This window comes from Castanea sativa, chromosome 5 (genome assembly GCF_040712315.1).
Source record: "Castanea sativa cultivar Marrone di Chiusa Pesio chromosome 5, ASM4071231v1".
NCBI classification, from domain to species: domain Eukaryota; kingdom Viridiplantae; phylum Streptophyta; class Magnoliopsida; order Fagales; family Fagaceae; genus Castanea; species Castanea sativa.
In genome coordinates, this window is record NC_134017.1 from 78,911,732 (window position 1) to 78,934,849 (window position 23,118).

General features: G+C 32.8%; 1 protein-coding gene and 1 long non-coding RNA gene across 2 annotated transcripts; one reads left to right on the top strand and one right to left on the bottom strand.

Moving 5' to 3' along the window:
• The first annotated feature begins 8,037 nt into the window (after positions 1 to 8,037).
• On the top strand, positions 8,038 to 18,977 carry LOC142636289 (mediator of RNA polymerase II transcription subunit 8). The gene is made up of 12 exons (XM_075810459.1): positions 8,038 to 8,332; positions 10,042 to 10,166; positions 11,414 to 11,538; positions 11,622 to 11,805; positions 12,914 to 13,021; positions 13,128 to 13,192; positions 13,577 to 13,876; positions 14,431 to 14,487; positions 15,947 to 16,156; positions 17,431 to 17,475; positions 18,337 to 18,397; positions 18,493 to 18,977. Exons 1-12 carry the CDS (start codon positions 8,088 to 8,090, stop codon positions 18,690 to 18,692), a joined length of 1,725 nt encoding a protein of 574 aa, XP_075666574.1. The 5' UTR covers positions 8,038 to 8,087; the 3' UTR covers positions 18,693 to 18,977.
• Positions 18,978 to 20,217: 1,240 nt separating this feature from the next.
• On the bottom strand, positions 20,218 to 21,939 carry LOC142636290 (uncharacterized). Its single transcript, XR_012844297.1, has 2 exons — positions 21,474 to 21,939; positions 20,218 to 20,538 (listed from the first exon to the last, which is right to left on the bottom strand). It is a non-coding gene; the product is annotated as an uncharacterized LOC142636290 (long non-coding RNA).
• Between the last annotated feature and the right edge of the window lie 1,179 nt (positions 21,940 to 23,118).

Here is a 23,118-nt window from a genome sequence, read left to right on the forward strand (position 1 = left end):
GAGACTTATCATAACTCTGTGCCCTACCAATATATACAAATAGGAGGCACAAGTATCCAACAATGCATGTCTGTTTAGATTTATTAACTTCCCAAAAATACATATGCTCTTTGCATAAGGTGTTCTTGCTAGACTGTTGTCATATTCTCATATAATTGAAACAAGACAAGTTCATTAGATGTATTAGAAATTTTCATTTCTTCTATCACATCTACAGCACTTACATGAATATATCCCACAACAACATAGCCTCTTGTGATATATTTCACATCACACACTAGTTGCATTAAATCTAAACTCATTTGAGATCATCTCATTGTCAAATTTCTCGTGACATTGGATTGAACTTGCTTCAATCTATACAAAGATTTAACAAGTTTAAGCACTTTGTTTCCTTGTACAAGAACCATAAACCCCTTTGGTTTATTGTGTATAAAGAAAACTCACATCTTCCTTTTATTTGTAGCCTTCTAACAAGTCTCACATTGTAATAGTCAATAATTCCATCAACTCTCAAATTTCCAAGTGGTAGATCTACCAACTACTATGCATAGATTTCTAAGATGAATTTATTGTACTATTGACAATCTATTTTCCAAGAAGACACCTCTGGATATTGCTTCTTTGAAGTTTTAAGTTCATCTTCTAACATATGAATTAGAAAATCTGGATAAAACGAATATGGTGTTTGTCCTAATACTACGCTTAGGCTCAACATCTCTTCCATCAACTCTTGATCATGAGAGATACTAAACGTAGACTCAAACTTTCTTTTAAGAAAGTTTAACACTTGAAATATATTCTAATTAATTTTCATGCATATAAGAATAATAAATTCACAAATTAGAAAGAACCATGCACTACTGTTATAACCATAACCAATGAAAACACAATCAATAGTTTTTTAGCATTTAGGAATAGGAACCACCACCTTCATCAAACACCCCCACATTCAAAGAATTTATGGAAAGACGATCACTCTTTCCATTATTCACAAGGTGTCTTAGTGGTTTCTTTTAAGACATCTCAATGAACAAATAATTGGTGAAAATAATAGCTTCCCTCCACAAGTTCTATGGTAATCAAGAATTATTGCATTTATTGAGTAATTCTCAACTTCATTCTTATTAATGAATGAAACTCTAATACCTCATTCTTGCTTACTGGTAAGCACTCATAACAGACTCTTATGCATACCACATTTTAGACAACCCAAATATGTCAAGTAATACATGTAACATATATTTCATCCAAAGAAATATTACAAAACATATATTAGGATTAAACACATTAATATCCAATCAATTTCACACATGCTCAAAAAATATATATACATGTATGTATATACATACATATCTACATGTGCTCAAATACAATAATCATGTGTCCTTCATATCAATACAAACAATTGTACCTTAAACTTTATAAATAAATAACACTGTTGGCCAAGGGGTGAACTGTACACTCTCTAACTTAGAGTGAAACCCCATAACTACAGCCTCACTAGTGTGCAATTGGTCTCATTGTTGGGCTTATATCCACAAATTTGAAATTATTAATAACAACTCTCATAATGCTATTTTAATTATCAAATAGAGGATCACTTAATGAATTAGTAAAGGCTAACCAAAAACTAAAAGATGGCAGCCACACCCAAAATGAGTGCAATTAAATGGATTCAAAAAATTTGTCTCCAGTGAAATTTCCAATTTTATTTATTTATTTATTCATCAATCCCAGACACCATTGCACATAAAAGGCCGAGGACATGTTTAATTGCTATCTACGTCTACCCTTGATATAAAATAAATACCATATTATCAAAAATTAGTACTACTGCCAATATTAAAGTTCACATTACAATGCAAACTTTCATAACATATGAATTGTATATGGTATTCCCAAATACGCAACTAATATATTAACAAATGATATCAACCATAGTGTCCATATGACCATATATATATATATATATATATGTATGTATGTATTATTCATAAATTACATGCCATGAACTAGTGTTATTACAATCTTCCCAGGATTTAATACTTCCTCTTTTAGCCCATTGCAAACATAGCAAATAATTCTTACACAGTAGAACGAATCATGCTTGTGTAATATTACAATCAACCAAAAAACAATTATAATAGTTAAATAATTATAGTTCAATCGGCTAAACTCTAAATATAACAGTTATTTATATAAACATATATATAAGCCACCTTTGCAAAAAGTATTCACATAGTATGTAATTGTACTTCTACACTATTGTTATTACGCTACACGTATCTGGCAATCAAAGAATTTCACACAATAAAAAACTTTAATTGAATGTGTTGTTACACAAAAACCCAATCACAATACTACAACAGTTATAGGAATCTTACCGACTCAATAGCCGTAACCATCATCAACATTAGCAAGACCAAATTAGCCTATTATAATATAATTTAATTAAACCCACCACTACTATGCAGCATGAAATCAACTTTATCAAATGCTTAGAAAATATCTAAGACACATAGCAGACACTAGCAAACAAGACAAAAAGTCCAATCTAATATAATAATCAAGAAGAAAAAGATCAATACCAAAACAGTACATACAAACCAAATTCTGCAGTCAAACACAAAATTATGTTTTCAAAATATTAAAGTTCACATTTTTAACTTCATAAAATAACCAAGTAGATAGATGTACATGTCAACCAATAAACACAAACCCAGTTTAGCCAAATATTTTGCGCAGAGTAAAAACAAATGCCGATATAGTGTTTTCTAACCATCACAAAATTCATTTTCCCGTGAATCACAAAAATAAATTAAAATGTATTTAAATCTACTTTAAAACTGTTGGATATATTTCAACAATTTACTTTTGTGATTAAGTAAAAGGGAATAACACACAGATCTACTTGTAAGCAATATTAACACAAAAGAAGTAATAGGCAAAACAACAAATATATACTGCATATATAAAAGAAATTTGCAATATAATTAAAAACTCACATACCAACTTTATGAAGGATGAATGAATTAGATTAAGGAGTGTTTGACATAGTCTCCTTAAAGTAGATTTTGCCCCTTAGACCATCACTGTGGTGCTTTGAGACTCACGAACGTTTGCTTCTCAGGATGAAATGATCTACAGCATGAAAACGAAGCACACAAGGTCGTGCTCTGCGAACTACTCAATGTCTCTATCTCTCTCTCTTTGATACAAAAATGAAATGCACAAAATATTATCACCGGGAGAGTTTCTGAAAAATAGTTTTTATGAATAAGGGACTATGAAAAATTATACATTACTAAATATGCACTCTGTTTCAGTAATAACTGTTGTGCATAGACTAACTGACTCAAAAATTAAAATAATAAAATATTATTACTTGGACAAGTAGGCTCAGTTCACATATGCCAAAAGCTCAGCCCAATGTTCAACTCATGAGCATATAAACTCATATATTATCTTTTTTATTTCCTATATGGGACTCATGATTTTCACCACTTTAATAACATCTTCAAATGAACTTAGAAAATATTAATTTCTTATTCACTCCATCATATTTTCCCAACAATATATGACTGACCTTAATTAGTTTGTTAAAAATCCATTCCTGTATTTCTTGACCTATAGTTTTATGACTAAAACTTAATTGTTATTATTATACTTTCTCATCAAATGAAGTCATATTAATGGCAAAACATGGATAATGAAATTGGAAAAGGATAAAATACCTTGGAAGCTACCCAAAACTTTGACGATTGACTTGTGCCATCCACAAATTTGGGCATCCACCCTCAAAGCACAAGTCTATCAAAACAAAATAATAATAATAATACTAATACTCCTTTTTTTAAATATGTATGAAGAAGGTTCCATTGAATCAAATCTATTGCTGAGACCACAAAAAAAAAAAAAAAATTGAGAAACCCCACAAAAATAAATTAAAAGAAAAAGTTTAGTTACAAAATCGATTGTAACCTTAGGCTACAAACTCACTCAATAAAATAAATATTACTGTATATTTTGAAAATCTAACCGTTGAATTACATGTTCTTTACATTCTTAATACATATGTCAAATTTTATGTCAATTGGATATTATTTACAATATAATCTATAAACTTATATTTTATATATAATTTTAAATTACAAAAACTTGCAATTTAAAAATGTATTGATGACATAGTTATTGATCTTTAATTTTCTTGAAATTTTGAAAACATGTAGGATATAAGAAAAAGATGTAATCCAATGGGGGATTTGTCAATATTCACCTCTAATAAAAAGATATTGAGTGAGTTTGTAGTCTAAGACTACAATCGATTTTGTAGCTAAATTTTGTCCTAAATTAAAACATGTTTGTCTTAACCTTTGGCATTTGATATGAAAACACAGGGTTGTATCATTATCAAATGCAAGATTCCTCATCAAAAAAAGAAAAAAAAAATGCAAGATTTTGGTTTGACATGTAATGATTAGCTAAACCCTGATTTTCTAATGCATTTGGGGAATAACTTGCAATTTAGGTAACTAAGTCATATCACAATATTATGGTAAACTTTTATTTTTTCAATCTTTATTTTCCGTTTTGTCAGGGAAATTATTGTGTACTCCCGGAATACCATAAATGTGTACTCCTTCCTCTTACATGAATGATGAGCCACACTAATTAAATTCATGGTAGGATCCATCATTTATGTGAGAGAGAGGAGTACGTATTTATGATACTCCGAAAGTACCTAATAATTTTCCGTTTTGTCATATCAATTGCAGTCAATCAACCTATATTACTGCGGCATAACCGATTAGTCTAATTAGGAAAACACTACGTTTTTAAACCATGACCATGCGCAAATTACTTTTGACTTTTTGAGAGATTATTATGTGAGAAAATTCTAATAAAAAAAAATTGAGTCATGCTATAGACACAAAAAATTTTGACACCCAATATTGACTCTACTTTTATATCTATAATAACTAGTTTGTAATTCCATGCATATGCATGAATACACTTAAAGATATACAATAAGATGCATAATATAATTCATATATATAATTTAAATACTATTAATTTGATAGTCATTTTTATATTTTGTTAACTCTTTAAAAAATTTTGTAAGGATATTATTAGGTATAAAATGTAAATTGTCTATCTTTTAAAAATTATTGTGAAGCATTTTTTTTTATGATTAATTTATTTTAAACTCTTTGGTTTTTGTACTTAATAACTCACTTGAATGAATATTTATGTTGTGGTCCCACATTTGATTATAAAATTAAGAAATAAAACTCTTTAAGAATAAATAATTTAGGAATATGACACAAAATTGGAATTCTAATTTAGAATTCTAATTTGAGTTTCTTACATTTGCCATCCAGACATCTGCAGCCGGGTCCTCTTTAATTCGCATGAGATTCCATTGATCATTAAGTTCCATTGCAGCTTGCAAAAAGTATCATCCATCGGTCCACAGCAGAGCTTTCTTCATTGTTATAAGTGCCAAACTTGAACAAAAGCCAAATATAAAGGTAGTGAAATTTAGGCATAAAGTGCATCTAATCACATATTAGCAACTTATAACAAATGTAAAGATGCAAACTTTTTAAGTGAATAGTAAACTAAACTGATTGCCAAAACCAAGAAGAAAGCACTTTAATCCGAAACTCAATGCAAATGTAAAGATGCAAACTTTGTAAGCAATTTATAACAAAGATACAAACTCTAGCTCTATTATCATTTTGGAAATTCCTTGCGTTCACTTTTTTTTTTTTACTTAATAGTAAACTCAGTGCATTTCATCCTTATAAAAATAGTCATGTGTTACCATCCTAATGGCTAGATGCAATGTACCCAAACCAAGTTCATATGTAATCGCTTTGGTTTTTTCGTTTAGCAGCAAAATTAAGAAAACTTAATTGATACAATAACTCACTTAATACAAAAATTCAAAAACTTATACGAGACATGTGGCATAAAATTGGAACTCTAATTTAGAATTTTAATTTGACTTTATCTCAGTTTCACCTATTATTATATATATAGATATATAGACTAGTTTATAACCTCATGTATATGCATAGATATACTTAAAGATATACAATAAAATGTATAATATAATTTAAATACTATTGATAATTATTTTTATATTTTGTTAACTCTTTAAAAAATTTTGTAACGATATTATTAGGTATATAATGTAAATTGTCAATGTTTTTTTTTTTTTATTGTTATTGTGAAACACTTTTTTTTTTTTTACGATTCAATTATTTTAGACTCTTTGGCTTTTGTATTTAATAACTCACTTGGATGAATATTTATGATGCGATCCCACATTTGATTCTAAAATTAAGAAAAAAAACTCTTTAAAAATAAATAATTTAGGACACATGGCGCAAAATTAGAACTCTTATTTGAAATTCTAATTTGAGTTTCCCTCAGTTTCACCTATTATATATATATATATATATATATATATATAGATAATATGACACAAACTAGTTGCTTTAAACTTAATAAGAAATTTTTTATAAGCTTCTAATCTTGAATTTGTGAGCTCAAGCATTTGACTGTTCTTACAATCCAACTTAAAAAATGACAAGATAGACTAGTCACATTATGTCCTACACTAAAAGTCCTCAAACATTTTATTTCCAAGGATTCGCTTAGCAGTTTTTAGGGACTTATGATATCCATGAAATCCTCAATTTGAAATCTCTAGCTAAGATTAATCCTAAGCGATTTTTCTCTATAATAACCAATTTTTTTTTTTTCTGTGTGAGAATGCTATCTATAATAATATGATGTGTGAGAGATGAGAGACTTATGACATCTATGAAATTATGAGTTTAAAATCTATAGCTAAAATCACTATTAAGGAATTTATCTTTGCAATAACTAGGGCTGTCCTCAGGATAGTCTGGGTTCGGGATTGTGCCCAAACCAAAACCAACCTGACTACTTTAAGTGGCAGGGTAGCTAACTTGTTGCCAAATGTTGGAAACCACGGGTCTAGTCGATTTTGGTTTGAGTGGATGGTAATTGCTTTTGGTCGAAACCAACGAAGGAGTAGTGATCTTAATAGTGGTGGAGATCTTGCCGGACCTCAATGGATCTGGTTGAGATTTAGTTCAATCTTGATAGATTTGGGCAAGTCCTCACCGGATCTACTTGAGATCTTGCCAAATCTAAGACTAAGAGAGAGGGAGAGGGCGATGAATAGCAAGATGTTGGAATGGAGGTTGGTTGGGCCAATCAGAATCGATTTTTCATGCGAAGACCCACCAATTGACTCGCCGATTTTAGTTCATGGAGGTGGAGATCCATCACTGCCATTGTCGGAGTCAGGTTAGACAGTTTTCAATCTGGCCCAGACGGTTTGGGTAGGTTAATCAATTGGTGGGTTTGGTTGGACACCTCTAGTAATAATCTTCGATCTATCAGAGAAGCTGGAACACACACACCTTATAAAATAATTAGGTAGTATAAGAGATGTAGTCAAATTTACCATAATCATAATAAATCACAAGAATTTTTCAATAAGTAATTAACCTGAAAGGTGATGGTTGATAACAGACATTTTTTGCCAAATAGCATAATTTCAAGAATAATATAAGAAAAAAAAATATTGGATCAAAATTATTTAGTTACGTTGCATCTTTTTAAAACTCGAGTTTGTCAAACTTGAAATCTCAAGTTAAATTTGAGTTTTAAGAATTATGATAATCTAATTAAACACGAGTTCCAAAAAAGATGCCGCCTAACTAAATATCTTTGGTCATATCTATTTAGCAAAATTTTTCTAAAAATAAGGTCTTATTTGATAACGGTGTTTAAACAACAAAAACTATTGTCTAACCATCTCACTTTTTCATTCCCATATGCTTCCACAAAATTTAAACAAGGCCAAAATAGTATTTAGCAATTTCCGAGTTCTTCCGTACCCAAAACAAAAACGAAACAGAGAAAGAGAGGTTCATCCAAAAAAAAAAAAAAAACCAGAGAAAGAGAGAACCTTCGTTTATCAGTTCCACTTTCAAAAACACTTCACTACTCTCTCTCTCTCTGCGTTGTTGTGTTCAGCCATGGAGGGAGTAGTAGTACAAAACCAAATTCAACCACAACAACAACAACAAGGTCAAAACCAAAACCAAAACCAACAGCAACAGCAACAGCAGCAGCAGCAACAAGTGGAGAGGCTGAACCAAGCGGTGCAGCAGCAACTGAACCTGGACGCGGTGAAGACTCGAGCCGTTAGTCTCTTCAAGGCCATCTCTCGCATCCTCGACGACTTCGACGCCTACGCTCGCACCAACACCACTCCCAAATGGTCCCTCCCTCTCTCACTTCCTTCTTTGTTTCTTTGTTCAAATTGTTCACTTTTCAGCACTGTAAAGATTTCTTAGGGTTTTGTTTAAATTCGAGGCTCGATTTTCTAGAAATTGAGTGCATTTTAGTTTGCATTTTGGATTTGAGGGTTTACAAATTGAGGTATTTGAAGAACAACAATTTGCTAGTGTAACCGAGAAACTAAAAGCGATTCAATTTCTAGAAAAATTGAGCTTTGAGTTCTTATTCTTTGCTATTTGTTTGGCTACTGAGAAAGCTAAGGATTCGATAATTTCACCATTCATGTTATTAATTTTGTTCTGCATTATAGATTTTTCCTAGGGTTTTGTTTTTGGTTTAAAGAGAAATAGGAGAAATTTAGAAAAAAAAGAAAAAGAAAAATTTGAAGCACTGTTTTCTAGAAATCGAGTGGCTTTAGTTTAGTTTGCATTTGGATTTGAAGAACAATTGCTAGTAGAACTGAGAAACTAAAAGCGATTCAATTTCTAGAAAACTGAGCTTCAAATTCTTATTCTTTGTTATTTGTTTCATTACTGAGAAACTGAACTTTCAATAATTTTGCGATTCAGGTTTAATTTTGTTCTGCATTGTAGATTTCTAGGGTTTTGTTCTTGTTTTCTGTTTTTTGTTTTTTGATTTTTTTTTCCTGTTTAAAGAGAAATAGAAGAAAATTTATAAAAATTTATAAAATTTGAAGCTCAATTTTTTAGAAATTGAGTGGCTTTAGTTTGCATTTGGATTTGAGGGTTTAAAAATTGAGGTATTTGAAGAAGAACAATTGCTAGTGTAACTGAGAAACTAAAGCAATTCAATTTCTAGAAAATTGAGCTTCGAATTCTTATTGTTCGTTATTTGTTTCGTTGCCGAGAAACTGAGGGTTCAATAATTTTGCGATTTAGATTGTTAATTTTGTTCTGCATTGTAGTTTTCTAGGGCTTTGTTTTCCTGTTTTTTTTAAAATAATAAGTTTTGAAGCTTAGATTTGTAGAATTTGAGTTGCTTTAGGTTACATTTAGATTTGAGGATTTGTAATTGAAGAACAATTGTTAGTGTAGCTGAGAAATCATCACACTCTAGCTTTCTCTTCGACAGTTCGAATTCTTAATTGTTGTCATTTGTTTCGATACTGAGAAAGCTGAGGATTCAATAATTTCTTCACCATTCATATCATTGATTTTTCTGCATTGTAAAGATTTCCTAGGGTTTTGTTCTTCTGTTTCAATATTAATAGAAGGAAATTTAGAAAAATAGTAAAATTTGAAGCTAGTTTTATAGAAATTGAGCCGCTTTAGTTTCTCAGTTATACTAGCAATTCCTAGAAAACTGAAAATACTCATGCAGGAGCAATACCTGAAGTACCAACATTTGCTTGAATTGTTAAGAGAAAGGATATGAATATCTTAAATGTCAATCCTCAATGCAGTTGATTTTGAGATTTAAATAGGATAATATGATTTGATGGGTTACTTAACCAAAAAAAAAAAAAATGATCTGATGGGTTAATATTTGAGTAGTAGGTTTGTGTATGTAGAAACCTTAGAAAGCAAAAGAGAGGCATATATTGCAATATTGCGCATCCATTGACATAATGATGGTTTATTGCTGGTTATTTTTTAGATTTAATTTTGCCAACATACCCCTTTTTATTGGTGATTGTAATTGTGTTAACATACTTGTGTTGTGTATCAGGCAAGATATTTTAGGGCAATATTCTATGGTGAATCTTGAGCTTTTCAACATTGTTGATGACATTAAGAAGGTTTCGAAGGCTTTTGTAGTACATCCAAAGAATGTAAATGCAGAGAATTCTACAAGTATGCACTTGTCTTCTTAACATGAGTAAGGCACATGTAGAAAGACTTAGGAACATGCATTGATAGCCACACTAAACCCTGTAAGACAATACACCTTACTTATAATTAATATATTTATCTGGTGAAATGCAATGACTGAAGATGCAACTGTGCACATATATCTGGCTGGGAATAATTCCATGGGCCAAGCGCTTATGTCAATGTGTCTAACTTTGTTATTACACCAACATAGACATGTATATATTATACTTTTGTTGTCTTGTATCCCATTCTAGACAGTTTCAGAATCACTATTCCTATAATCTGGACCTTTAACTTATTCCATGGGTCTATGAATCCTCTTTGCTTAATGATCTCATAACAGCCAAATCTCTTATAAAGATTTCCTTAGATGCACCATCATCACCATTTTTCTCCATCTGTATATCTAAGATAAGTACTGAAGTTTTCTCCATCTGTATATCTAAAGTTAAGTACCGAAGTTGTATGTTATGTCTGATTTATCAACATCTCCAGCTGGTCTCCCCATGCTGGCAGTAATTTGAGCTCCAGAATTTACTTATGACCTTCAACAAATGGGTTGTATTACTGATATTAATGATTGGATTAATGGTCCATGGTACCCCTTGTTAATGGTACTACAATCAGGTATTAACTGAGAGAATTTGACAAATAGCTACAGTAATAAATGTAGAGGCTCCATTATGTGAGCCTCCTCTTATCTAATTAAATTATTGATTACTCATCCAAATTGGGAAAAAGGGTTAAGGTTTGATATGGTAGCTTGCATTGAATGCACTTTCCTTTGTTTCAACTATTGTGAAAACAATGTTACTATTTGCTCATAGCATTTCAATAAGTAAGTAGCCTACACAATCGCACTCTCTGAGACTTCAAACTGCATATCATCAAGGTTTCATAATGATTATTTAATTGATTGTTATATTGACCTTTTTTTTTGTTGTTGTTGGATTATCTACCTCTTGTTAACTCAAATACACCTTACCTGTATAACCAGAAGGGGAAGGGGGGGGGGGGATTATTGTGCTGTATTATGAGATGTACTTGCTTTTGTGATGCTAATGTAATTTTAAGTCTTCGAACACATTTTAAGTCTTCGAACACAATTACCATGGTCACTTTTGGTCTAATTAGGTCTTTGAACACATTTTGTGAATATTTTCCAATGAAACACATTATATAGCTATCAAAGTTTATAATTAATTTGTGGGATTCTGTGATTACAGTACTACCAGTTATGCTATCTTCAAAACTGTTGCCTGAGATGGAAGTGGAGGACAACTCCAAGAGAGAGCAGTTGCTTCTTGGGATGCAAAACTTGCCATTATCCTCACAAATTGAGAAGTTAAAGGTTTGTCAAAGTTCATTGAGTCCAAATTTCAGTATTTATTTATTTTCATGAATTCCATGCATTTAGAAATCTCCATTTTACAGGCTAGAATTGATATGATTGGAGCAGCTTGTGAAAGTGCAGAAAAAATGTTAGCTGACATGCGTAAAGCCTATTTGATTGGAACCCGTCAAGGGCTGACAATTGCCCCAACTTTGGATAAGGGTCAGGCTGCAAAAATTCAAGAACAAGAGAATTTACTCCGAGCTGCTGTAAATTATGGCGAAGGCATTACTCTCAACTGTCTCTTTACGTTCAATGCCTTTTAGGTTATCTGCTTTTCATCTAGCTCTAAATTTATATTGGTTTTTTGCTTTCTTGTATCTTGATATGAAAGGCCTTCTCATGCAGTCTAGTCTTGTAACTTTGTTTCAGCAATTTGTCGTCAAATATTAACACCTCTATGATAAAGAAAAAGTTCAACAGAAACGATTTACTGTATGTTGCTTGTCACTAAGGATGGTTTCACAGATGCTTTGTGTATTAGAGTAGCTGCAGATGCTTTGGCACTTTTTCTATTATTAATAATATTCTTACGTTACTTATCAAAAAAAAAAGTTAGTAACATTCTTAAACATTGACACAGATTGCTGCTTCCATTGCGTTCATAAATAAATTTAATTTCCTTAACCCCTCACCTCCCCCCCGATATAAGCTACTTTTGTGATGTATGCTATTGTAGCAATGACAAAAGGATTGAGAATTTTAAGGGCCTCATTTGGTGTTCTTAATTAAGCACATTCTTTTCTGGCACCAGCCCTTTGGCTTAGTCATTTGATTGATGATTAATGGGAGACACATTAAACTTCCATATAGAATTGATTGCTTAGGTTTCTGGAGTTTCTCCAAATTGTCCAGACAAAAGTTGGTTGATGAATCAATTCCATCCCCTGTCAAAGTTTTGTGTCCTCATTTTGAGGATTGGTTGGTCTAGACCTGCTTGAAATGATCATAATTGTTGATCTAGAGTCCAAGTTGCAAATTATTCTTTCATCACATTAAATTTGGGCTTTACTTTCTAAGATAGTCTTTACATTTGCATATAATTAAGGGTTCCTTGGTCTGCTTAAAATTTAGAGCTAGTACATAATTTAGTAATAATGTGTTGGTGAGTGTGGCTGCTTGTCAAAATGAACATTGAGGTGCAAGATCAGTTGCATATTAAGGACAGTGGGCCAAAGCATATTTTCAGAGGGTTTGACTATAGCAATCCAGAGTATATCTTGAATATAATATAACCTCTAATAAAAGCTTCAAGTTTTTGTGCCGGAAAGATGTATTTGGTCTAGGCATACTTGTAAGTTTACATTTAGAAATGATTGGTTTATGCATGTAGGATTACGAATACCAGGAGACCAGAGGCAGATCACACCTGCACTTCCATTGCATTTGGTGGATGTGATCACTGTAGGTGATGGAGTGCAAAGTTTTGCTGATGCATCTGGTAATAATTAGTCACTTGTTGAAGCATGATCTTTTTATTTTTGAAATTTATATATTGGATTGAATATCATTTTTAATTTGGTGGCTTTTGTTAAAAATTGTTCTAGGCATGTATTCAAAGAATGCCCCTCTGTCGTCAAATAACATCAGTGGACAGGGAACTTTGTTGCAGGTACGATCTTTGACTTTATTTTTAAGTTTCACATCGTGAAGTATTACATGATTCATTCATTTTTTCTCAAATTGTGAATTAAAGAGGCTGGCATACTTATGTTAAAGCCTAAACATCATTCATGTGGTTGTCCTCTAATTTTTATTATTATTGTTGATTATTTTAGTACGATTACTGATATCCTACACACACTAGTGCGCATAAGTGGGGCATGCTATGCTTTTATCCTTATCTTGCTATGTTTGTGTTAACAAATTGTAGATAAAGGTTTGGGGTTTGTGTCAGCCTGTTGTGGCTTGATATTCTGCATCTGTAGGATGAGAATTAAGGTCTTCTTTTCTGAAGGTGTGTGTTTTGTCTAATTACCAAAAACTTTTTAAGCAGGCTTCTGCACCACAACTTATTGGAAGATCAGCTGCATCTCCTAGTGCCACAACTGCTACTTCCTTTGATAACACAACAACATCTCCACTACAGTATGCCAATTCTCCTAGGTCAGGTACAAACATGATGAACACACCATCTCCTCAGCAACATACCCCTCAGCAGCTGCAGCAGCAACAACAACAGCAGCAGCAGCAGCAGCAGCAAAGGCAGAAACTGATGCAACTACCTCAGCATCAGCAGCAGCAACTCCTTGCACAGCAACAGTTCAGGCAATCTGCGATGCAAGGACTGGGACAGGTGAGGAATAATACTACAATATATGAATTTGAAGTGGTTGCATCTTTTAGTTGATTCAATGAACGATACTGAATTGCTAGTTATGTTTACTTCCATTGTTCTATCCAAAGTTGAGGATGTTTATGGAAGTTTGGACATATAATTTCTTGCACTAGAACATGCTTAATTATATGTATGTTTGTAAATGAACTTTCACATCAACTTCGGTTCTATTTAGGATAAAATTTAAATTTTGGAGATCTGATGCGTTTTCAGGACTTAGTGGAGGTAAGAAAATCCTTGTATTGAAAATGGGTGAAAAAAAATGATGTAAGCTATTTTGAGAATGAAAAGGAAAAATCTTCTCCCTTGGTATCTGCCTCCATCTAATATCACACAATCTGTTCCAGAGCCTTGAATATTGTCTTATGTTAATCTCTCCGAATGCTTTCCTTCTTAGGAAGTTCTGCTCTAGCATTTGAGTAGGACTTATATAAGTCTGTGTTGCAATTGATAATGTTTGTTGCTAGATAATTTTCATTACTAACCATTTGACTGTCATATTTCTTATGCAGAACCAGCTGCCTCAGCTGCATGATTTGCAGGGCCAGGCTCAGCAGAAGTTTCAGCCGGTAAATTTTCAACTGGCTACATTTTTCCTTAGTTATGTGAAAACTTATAGATACATGCACACACATGAGCGTGCACACACATGAGCGTGCACACACCTCCACATACATTGACAATTAAAACATGTATGCCTTTGTATATCTAAGCTTGTCATTATTAATGGTGTCTTTGTTACCAAAGCCTTCCAAGAAATTTGGGGTCCATTTGGATGGAGGAAAGGAGAGTGATGCAGGACAACCTAAGCTTCCCACCTAGATTAGTCCTACCGTAGACCTTAGGCTTCCCACCTAAGATGTTTGGATTCACCACCAAACAAACACAATGCAATCTTTGCAAATAATCTCAATAATAATAATAATCGTAGTCTATCCAATACAAAAGAAATCATCTGGAGCTTTATATGCTGTTTCCAGGAATCACAAAGATAAGGGTAAACTCTCCTAAAAAAATCCTAAATAATTTCAAATATTAATCTGATAATTCTAAACAATTTCAAATACTAATCCAATAATCCTAAACAAAGGATAATGATGAACTAATCCTAACCAAACTCAAATATCAATCCAAACTAAACAAAAAGCTACGTTACAATATGAAATTATCCGCGGAAAATCTAAAATGAAATATTGAAATAACTTTTGGTTATGCTCCTACATTAGAGAGGATAAATGGTGAGGGGTTCCTCTTTTCCTTGTTTGGATGTACTCTCTTACACATTGTTTGGATGGAAAGAAAAAAGAGAGAAAGGAAAGATGAAGAGAGAAAGGATTGCATTTCCTTGATTTGGTTGACATGAGAGAAAGGAAATTAGGATGATGTGGAAGGAAACATTTTCCATGGGGCCCACACTTTTGCTATCTTCCCAATTTGGACTGAAAGAGAGGGGAGGGAGAGAGAGTTTGAGGTGATTTTTAACTTTTTATTTTTAAATTACCAATGTGCGCATATATTCTTCTTACAAGTCATACATTTAAGGTTTTAAAAGTAAAAATATTTATTTTCCTTTCCGTTTTCTATGAAATTCAAACAAGGGGAATAATTTGTTTCCTTTATTTTCCTTCCTACATACAAACTCACATAGAGAAAGATTTTTTCTTTTTTCCTTTCACTTTCCCTTCCCTTGGTATTTTCTTTTCTCTTCGCTTTGCCTAGGTGCAACCAAACATAGTGTTAGTGTAAACAAGAGAATTTGAGGGGGATTTGAAGGAGTTCTGTCCCCTTTAAGCTCATGTTTTCAAATTCCTCAAATTGGGGGGTTTAAATTAAAAGGGAGAGGATACTAGGTTTAATGAGTTTTCTATAGTTTGTTTTAAAATTTTGGATAAATAAGTTTTCTATAGTTATCTTTATATACTTAAAACTGTTTATTAAAGTTTCAACAATGACTTGGCAAACCTATATCACATATATCTCTATATTGTCAATTTACGTGGTCACCATTTAAGCCAGTTTTCTCCCCAGTTACATGGTCAACATCAGATGCAATTTTCTCAGTCGATGGGGCACCCACAATTTCAGGGTCGACAATTGCCCTCAGGACATGTTCAGCATGGCATTGGTCAAAGTCAACTCAACCAGGGAAATCAGATGAATCGCCATTTAAGCCAGTTTTCTGGCACTGCTAATAGTGCATTATTTAATGCAGCTCAGGCGACATCGAATGCCCAAATGGTCAGATATACAAGTCCATTGATTCACTTTCTATTTTTTTTTTCCTTTTCATGCTCTTTAATATTAGTTAATTGCAATAATCAGGAAATCCAGCTTCTGTACAGACAAAGAACATTTTGTGAATTGTGTGTTTCTTTCATGATGGTTGCATCTGTATTAATAAATCTTGTGTTGGTTGTTCTGTTACTAGATAGCGTAAAGCTCTAACTGTATTTTGCTTTTCAGATTCTTTGACACATTCAGGAGTTCATTGAGTTTATATTTGACTTTAAAGTGATGTTTCTGGTTTCGCAGAACTATTTTCAGGTTTGACTGTGTTTCATTCGGTCAGCTTTATAGTACAAGTGCCCAATTCAGATCCAGAGGACTGTAGGTTGATATTCTTTAAATGTGAAGTATAATGTTTATCCTGCTATATTTATGCTTGGGCCAATATGGTGCACCTACATTCCTATGGATCCTGCTATATTCTGCAAGAGGGCTATTTCTCATTAAAGAGATTATCTTAGAATCTATAGATAATCTTTGCAGACTTTTTGTACTCCATCCCATGTTACTTGTCCTTTCTTTTTTGGGATGGACTATGTGATATTCCTAAATTACCCTTATTTAATGATGTATCCTTTAAATTATTGGGGTTAGGTTGGGAAAGTGATTGCTATTTGAATGTGAAGTTAATCTCCTTGAAATGTTGAGTTCATGAGAATACTATTGGGGGGGGGGGGGGGGGGGGAATTAAGTGTTTACTAATTGGGTCTAAATCTTCTTCTCCACAAAAACTGGGAGCTGATACATACCTTACTTCAGGGGGAGGATAAAATAATACCCTATCATAACTTTGGAACAAAATAGTTTACATGCAAGCAGCACTATGCATTTGGTGATGGGCTGGCATGGAGAGCCTCCTTTTAATGTCTCATGTGGTGCATTTGGTTGGAGAGAAACAAGGGGGGTTTGAAGGTTTAGAGAAGTCCATAGAAAAAATGAAATAATTGCCTCCACCCTCTCCTGAGAAGTAATAGATTGACATTTGATCTCTAGTATGTTGATTAGTGGTTTTTCCTTTTGGGTTTTTTTGTTCTTTATTTTGAGTTGGTGAAGCATATTTTGTACTTCACTCATATTTTCAGCTCTTGTTCATAATTTATAATGTGCATTTGTATTTATTGCTGTTTCCTAGTTATATTTGTTTGTTCCCTTTCGTTGAAGTTAGTTTCTTGTATCCTTTGCGACATTATATTTGATACTTGGTCCTTTTGTTTGTCCTGTTTCAGATTCCAAACATGTCAGCCACGATGCCATCACTACCACGAATGCAGGTCTGCTTCCAATGTTCTTTGCCAATGTTGTTTCCCTTTTATTTTATTAATTTGCCAATATTGGATTCATAAGCATGTCTTCATCAAATTGAAAGTCTATTGAATTGTACCAATAAAAAAAAAAAAAAAAGTCTATTGAATTCCATTTGACTCACTGGGGTTGGCATATTTTTACACTCCGAACTCCATAAATTTAAACAGAGCTAAAGTTTGGGCCAAAGCTGCTTGATCTAAAATTGGATTGGAAAGGATTGATGTTAAGTTGTTAATTCAATGTACTGATAGAAGAATGTAATTTCAACAGTTCAAGGTTATTAGGTTACTGCAAACAGTCATTCAAGGAACTAATGATGTTGTAAATGTTAGTTGTCATCCTGATTTGCAAGCAGAAATACGATATAATTTTACTTAATATATAATAAGCTTATGCATTCTTGCTAATCCAGAAAAGAATTACTTCATTTTATGTAATTAGAGATTGGTATGGCAATTTTGATTCAATGTATAAGTATTCATTCAATCTTCTTTTCTTCCTTGATGCCTGCATGCAGCTCAATTTTTAAAAAAAAATGTAGTTTCAAGTATACATGACTGAGCTGCTTTCTCTTATGTTGCTTGCTGTATAATTGTTCATGATAGTCGTTCTTAATTTATGTTTGTTTTTGCACTGTATTGTTATATTACCATTTGATGGTATTGTGATTACTTTTTCTGTTTAAATTACTTCTCAGTTTGGATTATCTGCTTGCTGTATAATTGTTCATGGTAGTTGTTCTTAATTTATGTTTGTTTTTGCGTTGTATTGTTATATTACCATTTGATGGTATTGTGATTACTTCTTCTGTTTAAATTACTTCTCAGTTTGGAATATCTGGTAGCAACCCCCAACGAAGTCATGCTTCACCAATTTTGGGTGATCAGAGTAAGAATTCTGTCCTCTTGTTTCTATGTGAAATATGGTGTGTATTTGGATATGGACTCGATATGCTAAACTACATCTCGGACTTTTTCTTGCAGTGTTTAATATGGGAGCCGCAAATCCCAGCGGTATGATGCCTATACAGCAACAGCAGCAACAACAGCAACATGGTTCACAAAGTGCATTTGGAAACATGCCGACAAATGCTCAGAATCTACAACCTGGTATGGTAGGACTTCAGAACACGTCACAGAATCTTCCCAATTATGCACAACAGAGACAGCAAAATCCACAGTGATACAATAATGCCATCTAATTCTAATATACCAAAAACTCACCTGATTCTAATATATTATTGTTTATGAATTTATTTTCAAACCATTTTTTGTAGATAACAATGCTGTTCGTTCTGGAAATTGAATATGTTGGGTAATATCTCAACTGTTTTGGTTGGACTTTGGTGTAGGAACAGAGTGGGTTGTAATTTTCATCTTTTTGGGCGAAAACTTGTACAGATTTTCGAGTTTTTACTTTATAGTTTAAAAATATTCTTTTCAATGGCATTGGACATAGTTTCCATTTACTTTTGAGCTATCTCACTCTAGATCTTTCTTGTTATTCCACTTCATGGTTGGTCTTTGTGGTAAAAAACTATGCCTTTCTTGTCCAAAGTCCAGTGTTTGCTGATTGTATGCTTGATTATTCGCAGTCCTTAATTTTCTTGCTACACATCAAAGTCAGTCTTATACTGCGTATGTTTTATTGAATTGAGAAGGCTATGTTTATTTGTGCATCAGAATATAAACCTTAAAGTTCTGTTTTGTTTACTACATCAGAATCTTCAGTTGAAAGCAGGTTGGGGTTATTATATGTCACCCCCTCCCTTAATGTGTGCATCAGATACTAGAGTCTAGATATTGTAACAATTTTTCAACTTTATTTTATTTTATTTTATTTTTTTCACTTTTAATGCTCTTGTTCGTACTAGCTGTTATCTGGAACTTACCACTAAAGTTCGAGGTTCCATCACTGCTTTAGAGTGCAGTGACCAAGAGGGATTTTTATTTCAAATCATATTAAGGAACACATTTGCATGCATAAAAGTAATCAAAGATAAAATCACTGGCTGTAGGATTTGCCACATTAACTTCTTGTGAGACCAAGATTTTACTGAACTCCAGTACTCCACTATTAGATTGTGCTTTCTCTCAATGTCTCTATCTGTGCCAAAATCCAAAAATTTCCCCAGTTTATTTGCCTGCCTTTTTCTGTTCAAATTCTTGCTTATATCAAGTTGATCTAAGAATGGTTCTCTATGTCGTTTTCACTTTTTTTTTTTTTTTTTTTTTTTTTGTATTTCAATAAGAAAAATGCTAGTTTGAGATTGATGCTTGGATTTTTTCCCAGTAGGAAAACTGACATTCTGACGTTTAAACTTGACCAAATCTCACTGACAGTGTACCAGAAAGTCGGAAATGCAAAAGGGTTGTTTTAACTTTGAAGTTCATATGATTGCTTACGTCTTCATATAAGGATAAGAAATTTGGGAATATGTAATGTTCAGTGAAAAAGTTAATTTTGAATATGGATATTTATTGCAAATATTTTTAAAAAAAAATTGAAGAATGGTTTCGAGAGAGAAAGCTATGCTTGCAAAGAAATCGGTATAATCACTGAGTTCAACATAATAAGGTGTTTTTTATACAGACAGTTACATCTGTGAATAGATTGAGAACCAAAAGAAACGAAAAGAGACGTGTTGTTAAGGTTTCTTTTTTGTTATGAGAAAGTTTGATACTTTGATATAATGTTTAAACTGGGATGTTTCAAGAATTTCTTCACCCATTGACTTGTGCTAGCTATAGTTCAGGTAGCAGAGATCCCCAAAAATTGTGATAGAATCAATTGAGGTCTGTCCAAAGACAAAAACAGAACGAAAAAAAGAAATGAAAAAGAAACAATACATGACTTGTAATGGGTTAGAAGATATGTTAGCAATGAGGTGAAGTCACTGCTCTATAATATTAGGGAGGAGCTCTGCATTGTTGACTGCTTCCAGATTTTCAGCAAAATTGTGTTGCATTTGTAAAATTCAGAGAATTCTGGAACAGCAAGTGCAGCACTTCTGTATAAACCATTCTATTCTGTTTCCAAATGAAAAATACAAATATTTTGTTAATAAATATTAAGATTTAGTACCTTATATCTAAAAACAAGTTACCTAGTATAAAATTAACTTTTTCACATCACTTTCTAAGCTTGTTTTATTTTCAAATTAGGTGGTCTGTTTTTACAGGTCTTTTACTAGTAGAGTTTTTGCTAAAACTTGTTGAAGTAGTCTATGGTAAACAATAATTTTTATGATCCTGAGTTTTTTCTGTACCGCTTTAAAAATGGGTTGACTTTATTCTGTTTTTATTGGGGCGGGGTTATCGGGTAATGTTATGGGCATATAAAAATACATAATTTTGTGCCATAACTCGCCATGTAGTGAGTAATGATTGGTAGATGTATGATGGTGGGTCATGTGGAGACGCACTTTCATCACTCACAACTTACCACATGGCGAGTTATGATACAAAATTATATATTTTTACGTGTTCTTAACATTACTCGGGCTTATCACCTCAACTGTACATTGGGAGTACTTTATATCGACCTATGTATAGGGGAAGGTTTCCTTTTCTGTTGGGTCTGGTGGCCTACATTGATTTGACTGTTTGGTAAATGCTTTGCATGTTCAAACTGAACCTCAATTTTAAAGTGAAAGAAAGTGAAATACCTACCAGTCAAAAGCTTCCCTCAAAGTCAATGGGCAACCTTTGTTTTGTGTAAGACAGGGCAAATAGATTTATGGCCATAGAAATGAAGGAGATACTTGGTCATCTAATTCCTAATGAAATAGTGGACAGTGACTAGAAATTTTAATGGGGATAAGGGGGGTCTAAAGTTGAAATTAAAGATGACATTGAAATGCTATGCAAAAACACAAAGGATTCAATCACATTTCTACAAATAATTGTTTCATCACAAACATAAAAATGCAATTTGAAACATTGATGAGTGAAGAAGGGCTTACAAGTCTTTAAGGCAAGAGCTCTTAGAATCCAAATCCTCCGGCTGTCGTTGCCGATCCAATGAGAATGCCAATGGCACTGAAGGAGTAAGCAATCTTTCATGCAGAAGAGGGAGATTCTCAGCTGATGTGTGGCTTGAAGGTTGTGGTGAGAATGGTGGCGAAGGAGATGGTGATGGAGAAAAGTTGTATTTTTCGTTGCCTGGTCCTACACTAATGGGAAGAGGTGAGGGAGGTGTTGGAGGAGATGATGTTGGAGAAAAATTACCATTCTTGATTTCCTCCATTGGAATTTGACAGATAAAAATTGAAACATATGCACACCTATTTCTCTTGAAAGATATGGTAGCTATGTGTGTTTTAGGACAAAGTCTTTTGCAAAAGTACTTTCCCGGGAGTTTTTTTTTTGTTTGAATCTTAGGTATAAACCTAACGGTCATGTGCCAACCCGTCAGCGGCTTCTCATTCTTTGATCGGGGAATCACATGCCCATCTTCCAAGCTTGTCAAATTGCTATTAGGGTCTTCTTTTTATGATTTGACCAAGCAGTATACCATTTTTTTTTCTGTCTTTTCTTTTATTAATTCTAGGATTACACCATTCACTTGTACTTTTTCTTCAACATTCACAATTTGTTACATTAGAGTTATAGAATTTTTAATGCCGAGACGCAATAATTTTCACATCCGTTACACATTATCTTATTGTAATAACATTCACAACTTACCATCTCTACACTTGTGAAAAATAGTACGAAAAAAATTTGTGCATCCAGATTTAAAAAGGTTAAGTACTCATTGTTTTTGAACAAAGTTCTGTAAAAAATTTATTTATATATATATTTTTTAAATATGTTCTTTTGCCCATAAAAATATGATTGAAAATAGCATCCTAGTACCATATTCTACAAGTGTTATTTATTTATTTGTTTGTTATTTTTTTTAATGGCTATGGGTCTATGGCACAGAGATGGGGTAAGTGCTGTTGTCTCATATATATATATATATATTATTGGTGAACAGTGTTGTAGTCATTCATTCAGAAGGTAGACCCAGATGGATCCAAAATTCAGGTATGTCTAACTGTGTACACAACTAAACTGTCTGCACATTGGCGTGGAAGCTTTTGTTAGAATTAATGTATAGGAGAAAGTACGATTCCATTTGATATGATTTTTATATGAAACATTCTTTCTAGCTTTGGCCAAGCAAGAAAGACAACAAAGAAAGCTGAGCTAAAAAAAAAGAAAAAAAAAAAAAGAAATCTTCTTTTGAAAAGTATGAACTCCGTAACACCCAAGAAATCCTCCAAACAAGAAAAAGTAATTTCCCCATGGAAAATTCATGTCCATCCAACATAATGCTTAGCAGATTAATTTGACCAAGTCCTCTCTATACACTGCTGGACACAGTCTTTCCCTTAAAAAATACTCTAAAAAGTTTTTCATTTTAACTTATAATTACTATGAAAGACCTCATCTTATTTTTTTCATTCTGCTATAGTTGGATACACTGTTTTTGTTGCCATCGAGTTTATTGTGTCACTTCGTTGAAATTTTATTGTTGGAACAAGAATTATATATATTGACCAGAAGAGCCATTCCACCTTATTGCATTTTTTTAACACTAGAGTTTAAGGTGTTGACTTA